The sequence below is a fragment of the Camellia sinensis genome, chromosome 15 (assembly GCF_055761805.1).
Source record: "Camellia sinensis isolate YWXY chromosome 15, ASM5576180v1, whole genome shotgun sequence".
Classification (NCBI taxonomy): domain Eukaryota; kingdom Viridiplantae; phylum Streptophyta; class Magnoliopsida; order Ericales; family Theaceae; genus Camellia; species Camellia sinensis.
Window position 1 is genome coordinate 25,952,720 of NC_138975.1, and position 15,744 is coordinate 25,968,463.

The following is a 15,744-nucleotide window of genomic DNA, read 5'->3' on the forward strand; positions in this document are numbered from 1 at the left end:
GTGATATGCACAGTACTTGGCTGGGTTGTGAGAGGGTGAAAGTGGATTTGGTAATGGCCTCGGCTCTAGGGGTTTTAGATGCCCCTTTTTGATTAAGACCCCCAGAGCCTTAGACAAAGGCATGTACAGTAGGGTGAAGGTTCTTTGACCTCTTGGCTGGTATTTAGTGGTTTGGGTATTACTTCCGGATGCACCGGAGAAGGGTGTGGCTACCGTGGGCCTTGGAAGGGGAGGGGAATGGTGGCGACCATGCTGACCTCCGAAGCTCTTGCGGTTGCAGCGCCACTCGGGCTTGCGTTATTGTTGCGGTTAAATGTTCTCTAGGATTGCTCCCTGTCCTGGTCAATCAGACCTTGCTTCATCGCATCCTCGATTTGTACCCCCATCTCATGTAGATCCGAAAAGGTGGGGAAGGGGAGTACAATCATCTTCTGCATCAATTTTGGTTGGAGATTGCGCACAATCATCCTGACTTGGTCCTTATCAGCGGGCCTCAAAGTCATCATCGATGCCTTCGCCCTCCACCGAGTTACGAAATCTGAGAAAGTTTCTTTGGGCTCCTGCCTCGTTGTTTCGAGATCACGAGTTGTAATCTCGATCTGGGTATTGTACGAGTACTGTGCGACAAAGGCCTCGACCATTTCATCCCAACTTCTTTTTACCTCATCTTTCAACTTCGCATACCAGATAGCGGCCACACCCAACAGGGTTCGGCCGAACAGCGAAATCTTTTGTGGTCGGGTTAGGCCCATTGGCCACAGTATATCTGAGAATAACCGGAGGTGGACCATGGGATCCCCGGATCCGTCGAAACAATCAATCTGTGGCATCTTGAATCTATCTGGCAACGTTACGGCCACATCGGTATATCTGTCCTCAATATCCGGAATAGCCTTTACTCCTTGTGATTTCTTGAAAAGCTTCTCGAGCTTGCTCAGTTTCAGAGCTGTATGGTCTATTTCGAACTCGAAGGGAGAGTCCGGGTGGTTGAGCGTATGGGTCTTGGACAGTTGAGGCGGAAGCGGGGGCGGTGCTGGCCCCGTTAGAAGGTTTGTGTCCTCTTGGATGTTCTGGACATTGGGTAAGGTATTCTGGGTGTTTGGCAGGGTATTCTGGACAGTAGGTGCTTGCTCGGGTAACGGGACCCCTGGTGGAGGAGGAACTTGATGTGAGGCAGATGCTGCATTTTGCTGTTGCAGTCTAGCGATTAGCTCAACCTGCTGAGCCATGACTGTGGCCTGCTGTTTAGAGAACTCTGCTTGGCGGGCAGCGTCCTCCTGCATTTGTTTCATACTCTCTTGGAGCTTACGCATCATTTCCTCCATTCCGGCTACACTCTGCTGATCTTGCTGACTGACTGGTATGTGTATTTCTATGGCAGAAACTAAAACCTCAGCCCGACTGCTCACTGCTAGGGTAGACCACTGTTCTGGTAACCTCTGCTCAGACACACTGCATCTTCTTGGCCTTCTTCTGACAACTGGGGGTAGAGAATGAAACACTGGCTATCCGTCAACCAAATCCTCAGATCGATTGAGCCGACGACTTCTTGTCCAAAGTGCTTGGGGAATATCTACTGGGTTGGAAGCAATTGTGCTAAAACTGCCCCTAGTAAAAAGATAAATAAAGTAATAAGGAAATAAATAAACAGATAAACGGACAGCATAACAGCTTAAAGTAAATGCACAACACACAGCCGGGCATAACAACACACAGTCGGTAAGCTGAACACAAGTTGTCCTCAATCACTGATCATTATTCCTGAATCACTGTCCCCAAAGATTGAATCTGATACCCGCAGATAACTGATTCTCAAACACTGACTGATGCCCGTAGGCCTGATGCCCCAAACTCGCAAACTGATACATGCAACCCCTGTAGAGACACACTCTTACAGCACATAACAGATAAGTGAGAGCCAAAACACCCCTATGTTGGGGTAGGGTTTCCCTGTCTTATTTTGTCAGGAGCTAGGGTTTCACTACGCACGCAGCGGTTTCAAACAACCTATAAACAGGTAAGCAACCTGTCCTAGTTTGGAATGGTCACTATGGATCCGAATATGCACTAGGTCGAATGGTCAAAAAGGGTGCCCCGGTAAAACCGGGGTTTGTGTTCCCATACTGGCAGAGTCCATAACCGGTCAGCCTTATGGTCATGCCTTGACAAGACAAGCCTCCGGCAAACCGTTCAGGAATAGCAGATGGCAAACACGGTGTCCTAGGCGCACCAATGCAAATGCAATGCAAAGAAACACATAAGTGTAATCAAAACAAGATATCATGAGTTCGAGTCAAGTTCTCTAACTCCCCAGCAGAGTCGCCAGAAACTGTAGACGTCCCCGAACGCCCCGGGAGGAACGAGTCCCCTGTTCCGTTCGATATTGGGCTCACTACAGTTCAGGACTCTAAAATTGTCACGGTTCTAAATCTGAACCAAAGAGTCCAAATCTGGCAAATCGTTTTGAGAAAACAGATTTTGAAAGAAGTGTCAAACATGGACAGCTTTGCTAGATACAGAGTTGCCACCTAAATATTTTATTTTGGAAAAATTTAGGAAACCCTGACTCGTTTGCCTAAGGCCACGTGTCCGTCATCACCAAAGTTGCCTCGGCTTGGGAACTTGGGTACGATTGGGGAAGGTCACTTCGTGAGCACCCCCGCTCGCCCGATCAAAGATCAGCCTCTACTAACCATGATATCTATTTTTGAAAACATTATGCGTTCTTATTCTGGTTATTAGCCTAGATTTACTATGTGATGCGCACAGCATACAAGTATAGACTGGATCGCCTGAATTGGAACAAAACATTTCATGTTTGTTTATTTGAAAATGGTTTGATGGTGCTACCCGCAAGTAGGCTAAGACGTGGATTTGCCACCCTCGGGTGGGCTTAGAAAACATGATTTTGCCACTATCTAGTGGGCTTAAAACACACAGTGAGTGAATTGTTCCAATCCAAATAACCCAACCTTCACCCACAGGCATTCAGGCAGTTATATCACATAAGCAATTAGCCTCATGGTAAGCATGCTATCATGGCAGTCACTCACATGCATGCAAGGATGCTAAAGCATAAAACTTACCTAGTACTCCGAGCCAAAACAGAAACTAATTAGAAATCCATGCATGATCCTAATTATACAGAAATGCCTAATGCAACACATGCAAAAGTGCAACTATAGCAGGCTCGGCTATTCTAGACATGGCATATGAAATGCTACAACTAACATGTATTCAACTTGGAATTGAAGATTCAATGCAGTTAGTATAATGCGCCGAGCCCGGTGCATGCAAAACAGATGAATGAATGCAAACATGCTATCATACTGTATGCTAATTGAAACATGCCCTAATCTAACCATCATAAGCAGGTAAATAAAGGGGAGAAAGACGTGGGGTTGCAAGACATACATCACGCACACGCACACTTATTACAACATTGCCCTCGCGCAGAGGGTCCGAAAGAATAATACAGTCCCAAATAAATATTACAGTCCAAATAATTACAAAATCCTAATTAATTAACAAATTAAACTAGGTAAGCTATAAACTAGCATGCAAGCTAGGGACTGCCTCAACGCTGCTTCGGATGATGAATGATGCATGTCCGGGTTGCTTTGCGCGAAAATCCACTGCGATGCCCTAGTTTGCCTCTGTTTGCAATTGTTCTTGGGATGCGTGCCAAGCTCCGGAAGGCTGCTGACTTTTGATTTGCTGTAACAGAGAGCAAGAAAGGGGCATGGCAAAGTATTTTCACATATATATGCACGACTACCCTTCAGGGAGTGTAGTCCTTGATCCTCGTGCCACCAATCATGCATATCGATGCATGATGACGGAGGAGTCGAATTGCACGACTCAATATGAAATGAATGCACATATGAACATAACAAGACCTAAACTTCATCATGGATAATCCGGAGTGTCGGTGACAGGGAAATGAGACACATTCCATCACTCGAAGTACGAAACGTCCCTCGTTTCCCGTGCTCGGGCTAACTCCTATCCCAAGCACGATGCAATATGCATGATATGCATGAAATGCAACTAAGATACAACCTAACATACACAATGCTATGAAATGGCATACACGATGCACGAGATAACATGGCATACACAATGCGCTAACATACAACCTAGCATACGTAATGCTATGAAATGAAATGGCATACACAATGCATAATGGACTTACACCAACATGAGTGGACCTCAGCCACACTCACATAAGACGCCATAAGATGAAAAATGAGACACTCGAAATGCGTGCACACATGCACGCAAACCGAGGACCGAACCTAAGGCACAAATGCCACTCTAACAAGGCATGGCAAGGCACGAAATATGACATACAAACATGCAAGTTTCAGCACTGAAATTTGGTGCAAAATGATTCCAAAACATGGAAACATGGCACCCGATGCATGGAATGAGACCCGAAACATGAAATTAGGTACATGGAATGCCCTATGGCTATACAAAGCATGCATTATTTGAACACGAAGCATGAAGATAGAAGCGAGACAGTCCCAAAACATGCATATTTCCAGTTTATAACAAGTCCCAAAAATGAATGCAAATAGGGCTAATCTATCATGCAAGAATGGCCCCAAAAGAGAGATATTGAAGCAAGTAGCAGCTTTTGGCCCTAAATGGCCAAGAGCCCTTCAACAAAGTTGAAGAGGGGCTCAAAATGAAGTACTTTACAGTTTACAATAAGCCACGGATCTAAACACAAACAGACCTAAAACATTGTGCAAGAAATGGGCCAAAAGGAAGACAAAGAAGCAAGTGATGGTTTCTGGCCTCAAACAGAGGAGGGTCCTTCAACAAAGTTGAAGAGGGGCCCAAAATATGGTGTTTTACAGTTAGTGGCCAAACCCAAAACAGTGCACATGCAAGCTTAAAATACTATGCAAAATAAGGCCTAAAAAGAGGTTTAAACACAAAGAGAAAAAAGGGAGCTTCAAACAGAAAAAGACCCTTGATCAAACATGAATAGGGGGTCAAAATAAGGCTATTTACAGTTCGGACCAGAGCCCAAAAATACAAGCACAAGGGGCTAACAAAACATGTAAAAATAAGGCCAAAAGAGGGATAAAGAGGCAAGTGACAAAAGGAAGCCTCAAACAGTGAAGAGCCCTTCAACAATGTTGAATAAGGGCTCAAAATAAGCCACTTTACAGTTTATAACCAAGCTCAAAACAATTTAAAAATGAGCCTAAAATACTATGCAAGAAAGAGGCATACAAGAGAGGTAAAGAAGCAAGTGTAAAAAGGAAGCCTCAAACAGGGAGAGGCCCTCAAACAAACATGAAAAGGAGCTCAAAATAATTCTATTTTCAGTTAGGGTCGGAGCCCAAAAATGTAAGCATGTATGGCTTAGATATAGAACAAAATAAAGCACAAAAGAGAGAGAATGAAGACTCACCCTTGTAGACCAAGCTTCAGCAACTCTTGGCTTGAGGAAAGGTGCTCCTAAGCTCTGGAAAACCAGCTCCAAGTGTTGGAATGGATGGTGGTGGTATGGTGCTAGGTGGTGGTGTAGAAATGGTGTAGGGTTTGGGAGTTTTTGAGGGTTGGAGTGTAGAGAAAGAGAGATACAATGCAAGAGGCTTCAAGCAAATTTTGTAACCCTCAAAACACAGCTGGGGGGCCTGCTATATAGGCAAAAGTGTGGGAAAAAAGGGGGGGAAATGAATTCAAGTTTCCCCCCAAAAGTTGGCCCCCCCGGATACACAATCTGGGGGGAAATAAAATGCATATTTGTAATGTACCTGGAGAGGGGATCATGGACGGCCGGTTATTGAAGTTGCAGGTGGTCGGCCGGCCCTTCCCATGGCCGGCCGGCCAAGGGTCAAAAGGGTCAAGAGGTATTAGTGGCCGGCCACCCCAGATTGGTGGCCTCCCATGTGTGCACAACACAACCATGTGGTCAAAAACTGGACGAAGTAAACCAGGAGAGAGAAAATGCCACTTTTAGGAGGGGCTCAAAAGGGTCACACACAATTACTGGCCGGCCATATGATATTGGTGGCCTCCCAGGTGTGTACAACACAAATATGTGGTTTGGGGCAAGAAAAAGTGGCCTTAGGGTGGTCAACATTGGCTTTCAAGTGAGAAAAACGGGCGACGGAGGGCGATGGAGGAATAAAACTGGTTGCCAGAACAATTACTGGCCTCCCACCCTTCTACGACCTTCTTAACAATGAAACAGAGGTCCCTGCCAAAAATGAACCCAAACCGATGCAAAATGAAGGTTCGGGGGCCGAAACGCGCAGCCCGAGGCCCCGAAAACTGACTGTTAGGCACCGGAAGTGGTGTTCGACCAAGAAGTTGGTCTCTCGAGCCACAGTGTCCCTCAAAAGGGAGCAAATAAGATGCATGCCAAAAATCGGAGCAAACGGAGGTGGTTAAGCGGTCCCGAACCGAGGCACACGGCCAACGGCTCCGAAAAATCGGAAATCGGACTCCAAACGGGCAAAATGGCCTACGACCACGAAACGTAGCCTACGGCCACTGAGAGATGATCTACGAGACCTCTCCCTTCCTTCGGGAAGAGAAAACAGAGAAAACAGAGCCTGGTTCGCAAACCGAGGCAAAGCATGAAAGAGTCCGAAAGTCCGGAGGCAAGGCTCGCAGCCGAAACTCTGAAACCTCTGAACGAGCACAAAATGCACCATCACCAAGCGCTCATTCGGTGACGTTTGAGTCTTAAGGTCGGCCAAAAATGGGGTGTCTACAGTAATTTTTCAATTAAGGCTGCAACTTGGAAGGATTCACTAGGAGACATGCCTTCTGTGTGAATGTCATGCAGAATGAGTTGGAAATCTTGAGCTTGGCTGATCATAGTTTTTGAATCAACCATTACAAAATTCAAGAATCTGCCAACCACAAATTTCTTTGAGCCGGCATCTTCCGTTTTGTACTTTTTCTCCAACGATTTCCAAAGTTCCTTTGCTGTCTTGATTGGACTGTAGACGTTGTATAATGTGTTGTCAAGTCCGTTCAAGACGTAATTCCGGCAAAGGAAATCGGCATGTTTCCAAGTGCTAACCCTTTGGTTACACCCTTTCATTCAAAATGGAGTCTATTTCAATTCACAACTACCTCTTTATAAATTTTCCAGCACTCTCTACGTGTATAATGTAAGACTACCCAACAATATTCACTAGTTCTATCTTCTATATTCTTTTGATGAGTAAAATGCATTAAACTCAAATTAATTAAACTAAATAAATTAATTAAAATCAACTTGACTCAAATTAAATTAATCTCATCATCTTATAATCTTAACTACACTAAGTTAAATTATATTAAGATGAATTAGGCTCTAATTCCTATCCAATTATTTAATTCTAACTTGTTAAAATTAGAAGATCGGACAGGTTTAATTTTCATTCTAACTTATCTATTCAAAGTCAATAAATCTCATAACAATCAAAAACACTTAATCACATAATTAACATGTAGGAACACAATTAATAGTTCCAATTAAGGTTCAATTCAATCACAGACAATTTCAGTAAACTGAATCAATTTTCAATTAAATTTTCTAAATGGCTCTAAAAATTCTCATAAGCCCATCCATGTACTCAATTTCAATTTGTGTATCCAATAAGATTGTCGATTTCAGTTTCAAAGTTGTAACCTTAACATGTAATTTTTCCAATTTGGACAGATATGCACAAATTAAATTACTAGGCACTTAGTTCAGTTAGAATTAACACATAATTAATTAATTAAAATCATAATTAGCAAGTTTGGGTCGTCACAGTATAACTAATGGATTGAGATGTAAGTTTGACATAACATGGTTTTGGAGAAAGTTGTAAAGGGATTTGTCATTCGGGCATTGAACATGCGCATCATACTTATATCTTTATTAATATTCATATATTATGTTAGATTATTTCTACTGGGTTTTGACTCACCCTACTTGGAAAAACATTTTCAGGTGCTGATGACATGCCTCCTCCGATAACTTAGTTTGGGAGGACTTCGAAGCTGAAGACTCTATTTTGTTGTTTTGTATTTAATATTTGTATAAGCCTAAGGCTTTATATGTATGGAGCTTAAGACACTCTCTTTTGTTGTAATAAAGCATAATCTTGGAAAGATGTAAGCATGTAGGGCATTTATTTTGTTGATCATTAAGTTGGTATCACATGCCATAGATTCAAGGTAGAGCTTATGAATGTATATTGCATGTGTCACTTTTGTAAATTAACTCTGATTAATGAAAAACTATTATTTTATTTATGTCATCTGGTATTAATTATTTATAGATGAATTATTATAATTATTTTGGGGGGCGATACAAGTTCATTCACATTTGCCTCACATTTTTTCTTTTTTCTTTTCCAATTTTCTACCCAATTCCATGATTCAAACAGAGCCTAAAAAAATGCTAGTATCATAGAGAAATTGTAGTGATCATGAATATAATCTTAATTTTAAAATGAATCACGTAAATCTTATATTTTTTGTGTGCACTTAGTTTTTGTGTTTCATTTGTACTATGTGTTACAAATTCTTAACATAAGTTTCTTTTGGATATGCGAATCAAAAGTAGATTCAAATTGAGTCGCCAACGCCCTTGTGGCAAGTTGGTGTGTAACTGCACCTTAGAATGCAGTGTGGAAAGATCAAAGGTTCAAACTGATGGTCCAGTGGCAGCAAGGGCGGAGGTAGCATAGGCCGAGGGGGGCTCACGTGCCCCCCCCCTCAGTTTTGCAAATTTTTTTTTTTTTTGTTATTGTCATGTATAAAATGTATTTTCTTCTTTTTTTTCTTAACATGTTCTATGGATAACAATTTATTATATTGTTCACAACAAATAATTATTTCATACTGTAGTAACACATTCTTTTATCCATCTAATCCATTTTGTACCAAACCCAAAACTGAAGAGCATGGATGATAAGAAACACCAATTAACAGAATCAAAAGTCTTTTCAAAATCAAGCTTGATAATCAGACCTCTCTTTTTGGTTTTTCTCCAGCCATCAACCGCCTCATTTGCAATTAGCACACCATCCAGAATGTTTCTTCCACCTATGAAGGCTGATTGAGTATCACTGATGATATGAGGAAGCACTTTTTTTAGCTTACTAGACAAAACTTTTGTAAGGACTTTGTATATTGAACCCATTAGGCTGATAGGTCTATAGTCTCCATGCCCCACTGGATTTTCAACCTTTGGGATTAGTGAAATAAATGAGCTATTAAGACCCAACACCAACCTTCCATGCCTATGAAATTCCTTAAAAAACTTCAGTAAATCAGCTTTCATCAATAACCAAAATTTTTGAAAATAAGCCAAGTTAAAGCTATCTGGCCTAGGGGCCTTGTTACCATCACAATCCTTCACAGCAGCCCTAATTTCTTCCTCTGAAAAATCTGCTTCCAACCTGTCAAAACCAGGACAATCTTGGACTAATTTAAATTGGCCACCTAGCTTAGGTCTAACTCTCCAATCCTCTGTGTACAGCTTTCTAAAGTGGTCAAAGACTTCTTTCCTAATCTGAGTAGGATCTTCCAACACAGTAGCCCTGACAGATATGGAAGAGATCGCATTTCTACTTTGCTACCCTTGGCAATCACATGAAAAAATCTAGTATTTCTATCTCCTTTCAAGTTCCAATTGAGTCTTGATTTTTGCAACCACAACCATTCAACCATTTTGCTAAGCCTTCACACCTGATCTCTGACTATTCTACTTCTAGCTCTTTCTGCCTCATCCAAATCTCTGGATTCAGCAGCTAAGTCCAGAAAGTGCAGTTCCTCTTCAGCTTCCTTCAACTTCACATTTACACTACCAAAAACCTCTTTATGCCATGCCAGCTGAGGGAGTGACTTTCCAAGGGATGAACACAGAGAGTTCTTGAAATTTTTAAAATGCCAGTGGGAGTTGCAAGAGAATTTGAGGAGCTGCAAGCTGCTTTTCTCTAGGGCGGGTCGGGGTTTAGAAATCCAATCTACCTGGTTAAATGGGATGATTTAGCAAAGAGTGTGAAACAAGAGGGGCTGGGCATAAGAAGAATAAGGCTGGTTAATGATTGTTTGTTATTAAAATGGTGGTGGAGATTTGCCAAAGAGAAAGATGCTTTGTGGAGACAGATCATTTGCAACAAATATAAACTGGATGTTAAAAGCTGGTCTCCCTCTCCTATTTCAAACAACAATTATTCTGGTGTGTGGAAAGGTATCATCTTCATATCCTGGACAGTAAAGTGAAAGCCCTTGAATCTCTAGTTCAACCACAATGCAACTCGGATTTTAATCAACTCACACAGGTCCTCTAACTAAGGGTTAGCAGCCTGAAAAATACACTCATTTCGCAGCTTCCACAGAGACCAAAAGACAGCTAAGGGAATGAGTTTCCAAAGCAATTTTTCTTTCTTGCTAAGCTTCACACCTTCCCACCAATGAAGAACAACTTCCACAGATCCTGGAAGGGCTCCTTGCACCTCCCACCAATTCAACATTGCATCCTAAACCCTCCAAGAAAATTGGCAGTGCAACAGCACATGGCAGTTAGACTCAGTCACAGTTTTGCAGAAAGCATAAAGGGCTGGTGAAGAAGCTTGAAGGACTCCAATTTTCTGGAGAAAGTCTACTGTCTTTACTCTGTTTTTCCATGCTAACCAGCAGAAAAATTGGACCTTTGGAGGTGCGAGATTGTTCCAAACTAACTTGCTAGTAATAAGGGAGGGGCCAAGGGGGACAACTTCACTCCTATAGACAGATGAGACAGAAAACATAAAAGAGCCTGCAGCCAACCAGACTGGTTTGTCCTCCAGATTATCACAACAATTTAAGCCAAACATCAAAAGCACCTTGAGTCTACTGACTTCTCTCTCTTCCCACTCATACAGCCTTCTTCTAAAAGGAAGGCTTCAATCCCCTGCTGCAACCCTTCTATCATGCATTAAACGCAAAGTTACCTCCTTCTCCATCACTAATCTGTAAAGAGTGGAGAATTCATCTTTCAAGCAATTATTGGAGCACCATCTATCCTTCCAGAAGATAATTCTTTTCCCATCTCCTACCTGAACAAGAAAATTGTTATGATAGAATAACATAGATAATCAACTGGCATTTTAAAAATTTTAAGACCTTGGGCAAAATTTCTTAGAGTTCATCCGTTGGTGTCTTTGTGCTGGTGGAGTTCATCTGTTGGTTAGATCTTCCCTGTTGGTTCTGTGTACTTCTGGTTTTTCTTGGAATTCATCAGTTGGTACCTTTGTGCTAGTGGAGTTCATCTGTTGGAGCTCATCTCTATGCTGTTTGGGTTGTTCGGGGCTCCTTGTATGGTGTTTAGGGAGTTCAGCTATGCTCTGGCTCTATCTCTTTATTGGGTTCTGCTTGTATTTTCTGAACAATTTGAGGCATACCATCTACTGCTTTGGGAGTAAATTTTAGGCAACCTTGAGGCCTATTCATATGTTGTTCTGGGCTGTTGTTATGGTCTGCTGAATCTCTTGCTGCTGCCCCTAGAAGTGTTCTGATGGTGTGTGAGGAGCTGTGTGCAGGTCCTTGTTTGCATTTTGACTATTCTACTTTGTTCTGCTTGTTCTCTTCTTTGTTTTTTCCTTTCCTGTTTGGGTTTGGTTCCTCTCCAAACCCCTTCCTCTCCTTTTTTGATGTAATTTCATCTGGTATGGTTTGATCATCAATAAAGGTTTATTTTGCTGTTTCAAAAAAAAAAAAAAAGAGTAATTATTTGATACTTTGAGAACATTATGTGATATTATTTATATAATAGTTTAAATCAATAGTGTGGCGAAAAATATTATAGATTGGATGTAATGAACTCATTACTTTCAAGTAGTTAACATACCTCTTAGCATAATTTGTGATTTTATATGCTTTGAGTATCACGTAAGTAACGTCATATAGTACTCTAAGATTGTTTAATAATTTTTATTTAAAACACATCATTTATAAGCAATGTCATCTCTTTAATATTTTTCTGTCAAATTAAAATTAAATAGATTTTATAATAATTTGTGATATAAATGATGTGTTTTTATTTTTTTAAATTAGGAATTTTAACCCATAATTTTTTGTGCTAAAATTACAAACTTGCATCATCATCTAACACCAAACTATTCCACGCTATTATAGAATTTTGATTTGTTCTTATTAATAATGAATATGTAATTTTTTATATTTAAATTTATCTCATAAAATGATTTTTATCTTAATGTTGCTCATGAATTTTTTTGAATAAAAAATTATAATTAATAAATATCCCCTCTAACCTAATTTTCTGACTCCGCCACTGGATGACAACCCTTTTAATTGGTATACTTTTATACACTAACTTTACTAACAAACTAATAACTCTAACTTCCTAGAATGTTAACCAAAAAACAAAAAAAAAAATTCAAGCAGAAGACAATATAATCAAAGAGAGCTTTTATTATATACTTCAAGCCGACTTTTGAGTAGCAACGCACACTTTCTATTCCAGTCCATTTTAGCGTACCAAACATAACAACCTAATTACACAGATTAGATAACATGACATTTTAAGGTAAAGGACTATAAAGACCACACATCCTTGATTTTTACAAATATAACCTTAACAAACCTAACCATGAAAATTATCAAATACATACAGAAATCTAAGACAGATTAAGTTTTATCGGATCAACAGACATATCTCAAATGCCACAGTAGGTTCTAATAGCACTCTCCAGCCTTCTGTTCTCCGGTCTACTGTAGAATTCAAGAAACTCAATATGATCAAACGGTTTAAACTGCGACGGGTGGTCATGATCAACTAATTCCTCTGGTGCTTTCACCATCCCTTTCATGAATGAGAATTGTGCAAGGGAGTATCTGTCTTTGTCGCCGTTCATCATGACTCGATGATGAGGAGAGTGAATCCTGTTATTGCTCCATGCCTAGGTCCAAAAAAAAAAAAAACTATTTGTTACTTTGGATCTTAGATTAACCACCACAAAACAATAATAAGGATTATGGATTAGAGAGAAAAGAACAAATTAGGCTGGATGTCAAAACATTTGGCAAAGCTAGGAAAAATTTATGCGAATTCCAGGTTGACAATTTAGTCAATGAGATAGTAGGATTAATTACACTAATGGTGGGTAAAATATGTGATTTGTTACACTTTAGTTTTCAATCTTTTAATTTTTCACTTTGATTTTCAAAGTATACGATTTGTTACACTTTAATATTAAAGCTTTAGCGTGCATAATATACTATATAGTGCTGTTCAAAATCAATAAGGAAGAAGGATAATTTGAAAATTTTCTAAAAGAAAAAGCACTTGTACATAAACAAATCACATAATGGATCACAAGAGGTGAGATCCACACCATTGTGAGTGTTTTGAGATCCATTTAAAAAGTAGTTGTTATAAAAAAGCAACAAAATTAGGGGACCAAATGAAACAAGGCACAAATTGTGGTCACAAAAACACATAATTTTTGGTGACTAAAATGCAACAAAATATATATTTTTTTGGAACCATGTAGTTGGTCATTTTGATTTTGTTGAGACTTTATGTGAAATTTTGAAAATATCTCTCCTCCTGTTATTGATTTTAAATGCCATTGATGCCAGAGACTAAAATATAATAGACCATATTTTAAGAACCAAAAAAAAAATTAAATTAAATTGTTAAACATCATATATTTTGAGGACGATTGATGTAATTAATCTTTCTTGCTACTAGCAGGCAATGAATGTCTTTCATTTAAAAGTTCAATATCATGAAAGTGAGAAATATTAATTTTATTTCACATATGTGTGTGTGTGTGTGTGTGTGAGCTAGATAATAGTGACTACTCACCAAGATTGCATCCCCAGCCATGACTACAAAGGATGAAGGAGAAAGCTCAACACGAAACCACTCTCCATCTTTGGCCTTAACCTCCAAACCATCAATTTGTTGTTTTTGATGAATTATAGACATAAAGCTCTTATCAGTGTGAGCTACAAAACCCATATTACTCTCATTCATCTCTGGCTTTCTGTATTTCATTACTCGAGATAGGTACGAGGCCGACTTGAGGTGAGGCTCATAGTATTTCTCTACTCCATAGCTCTCAAACACCATCTTCACCGCCATTTGTTCTAACTCTGATATTGCCTTTGAAAATGGTATCATTGCTTCACTAAAGCCCAAGAATAAACATAATAAGGCAAAAAATCAAGAGAGGAAAATGATTTTCTAACATTAATATGAGTAATGATATATTAACACATAATTTTTATACAAAATAATGTGATTTAATGTGAATCTTTCATTTTAATACAAAATGATCATAAAGAGAACTTTATTTACAAAAAAAGCATTTACACATTATTTTTGTAGTGTTTTTTGTATGAATATAATTTTTTTTTTTTTTTTAATACAGAATCTGTCACTAAAAGGATGTGGTGGTGGTGGTGCCAATTTTGTTTGTTTGTTTATTTATTTGTTTAGCATTACTCAAAAATCAAACACTTCAACTACACATAGGAATCGATTATAGAATATTGTTTGGAGTTTCTAGTTTAATATTGAGATTTAGGGTTTATTAACGATTGTCTAAACTACTCACACAGAAACTAGTTCCAAAAACCGATCTTTTTTTTTCTAAACAATATTTTGTGATTGATTTCTATATTTATGTCATTAATCATCAAGTCATACACAAAATTAATATGAGAAAATAGAATGAATTATACCTAAAACCATCATTTCCATTAGGCCACATGACTTTGCTGAAGTTTTGAATTCCTTCAAGTGTATTTGCATCATCAATCCCCATACTTTCGTAGAGTGGGACTACTGGGATTTGACCCACATAGCCATACAAAGGTTTACTGGACTTGTTTTGCATTTTGGTAGCTGTGGGGAGATCAAACAGCTCCTCCAACTTGTTGAAAACTTTGTCATGAAGATCTAATGAAACTTCATCATACACTGCTACGAAACACCCATACTCTTCCAGGGCAGAAAGGACTTGTTTGCTTGCCTTGTGCCATGAACTTGTACCAGGCTTCAAGTTTTCTTTAGTGAAGTCTATAATAGGAAGTTTGTGCTGTGTAAGGGAGCCCATTATTTTTAAGTTTCTCTCTCACCTAGTGAACTATGGAGAGACATGTTTCTTATAGTGGAAAAGTTGGGTCATCTAGATAAAATATTTAGAAAATTAAACGCATATTCAAATTTATTATTATATAGGTCATATTTAAAATGAATCTCGTTTATTCTTTTTATTTTTAATTGTTATGGGGATTGTATTTAAAGTGAATTTGATGTGTACATTTTATTTTTAAATAATTTTTCTTTGTAAATGACATACTTTTTTTAGATAAATTACACATTCACCCTTAAAGTATGACCATTTTTCACTTTGGTCTTAAAAAAAACAAAAGAAGATTCTTTCACTTTGGCCTCCGAACTATTTGTTGTTTTTCATTTTGGTCCAATTACAAACATCTGTCATGGATGGTTAAGGGGCAGTTTTGAAGTTTCAATTTCCCATTTTATTCCTTAAAAAATTAAGATTTTCCACTTTGGTCCCCAAACCCAAACCCAAACTAATCTCAAAATTATCCCCACCAAAAACCCATCCCCAAGCCTACCCAATCTCAAAAACCAACTTCCTATGGGATGAGAATGAAAAAATATAGTAGGTTTGCACTATTAGAAAAACAAAAATGCTTCGAATAAGAAGTACGGGGATTGGGGAGGGCATTAGGTGGTGGGTTTGCGAT

At 39.2% G+C, this 15,744-nt stretch overlaps 1 protein-coding gene across 1 annotated transcript; it reads right to left on the minus strand.

The window, feature by feature from the left end:
* Window positions 1–12,411: 12,411 nt before the first annotated feature.
* On the minus strand, window positions 12,412–15,182 carry LOC114311928 (putative 2-oxoglutarate-dependent dioxygenase AOP1). The gene is made up of 3 exons (XM_028258094.2): window positions 14,710–15,182; window positions 13,829–14,153; window positions 12,412–12,917 (listed from the first exon to the last, which is right to left on the minus strand). The coding sequence occupies exons 1-3, from the start codon at window positions 15,081–15,083 to the stop codon at window positions 12,675–12,677; spliced, it is 942 nt and encodes a 313-aa protein (XP_028113895.2). The 5' UTR covers window positions 15,084–15,182; the 3' UTR covers window positions 12,412–12,674.
* Window positions 15,183–15,744: the final 562 nt, after the last annotated feature.

What these genes read in the sequence shown, in the direction of transcription:
- LOC114311928 (XM_028258094.2), bottom strand. Translation starts at nt 15,083, where the DNA reads ATGGGCTCCCTTACACAGCACAAACTTCCTATTATAGACTTCACTAAA. An exon ending in AATGGAAATGATGGTTTTAG is followed by an intron (nt 14,154 to 14,709) that starts GTATAATTCATT and finishes CTTGGGCTTTAG; the next exon opens with TGAAGCAATGATACCATTTT. An exon ending in TGGCTGGGGATGCAATCTTG is followed by an intron (nt 12,918 to 13,828) that starts GTGAGTAGTCAC and finishes TTTTGGACCTAG; the next exon opens with GCATGGAGCAATAACAGGAT.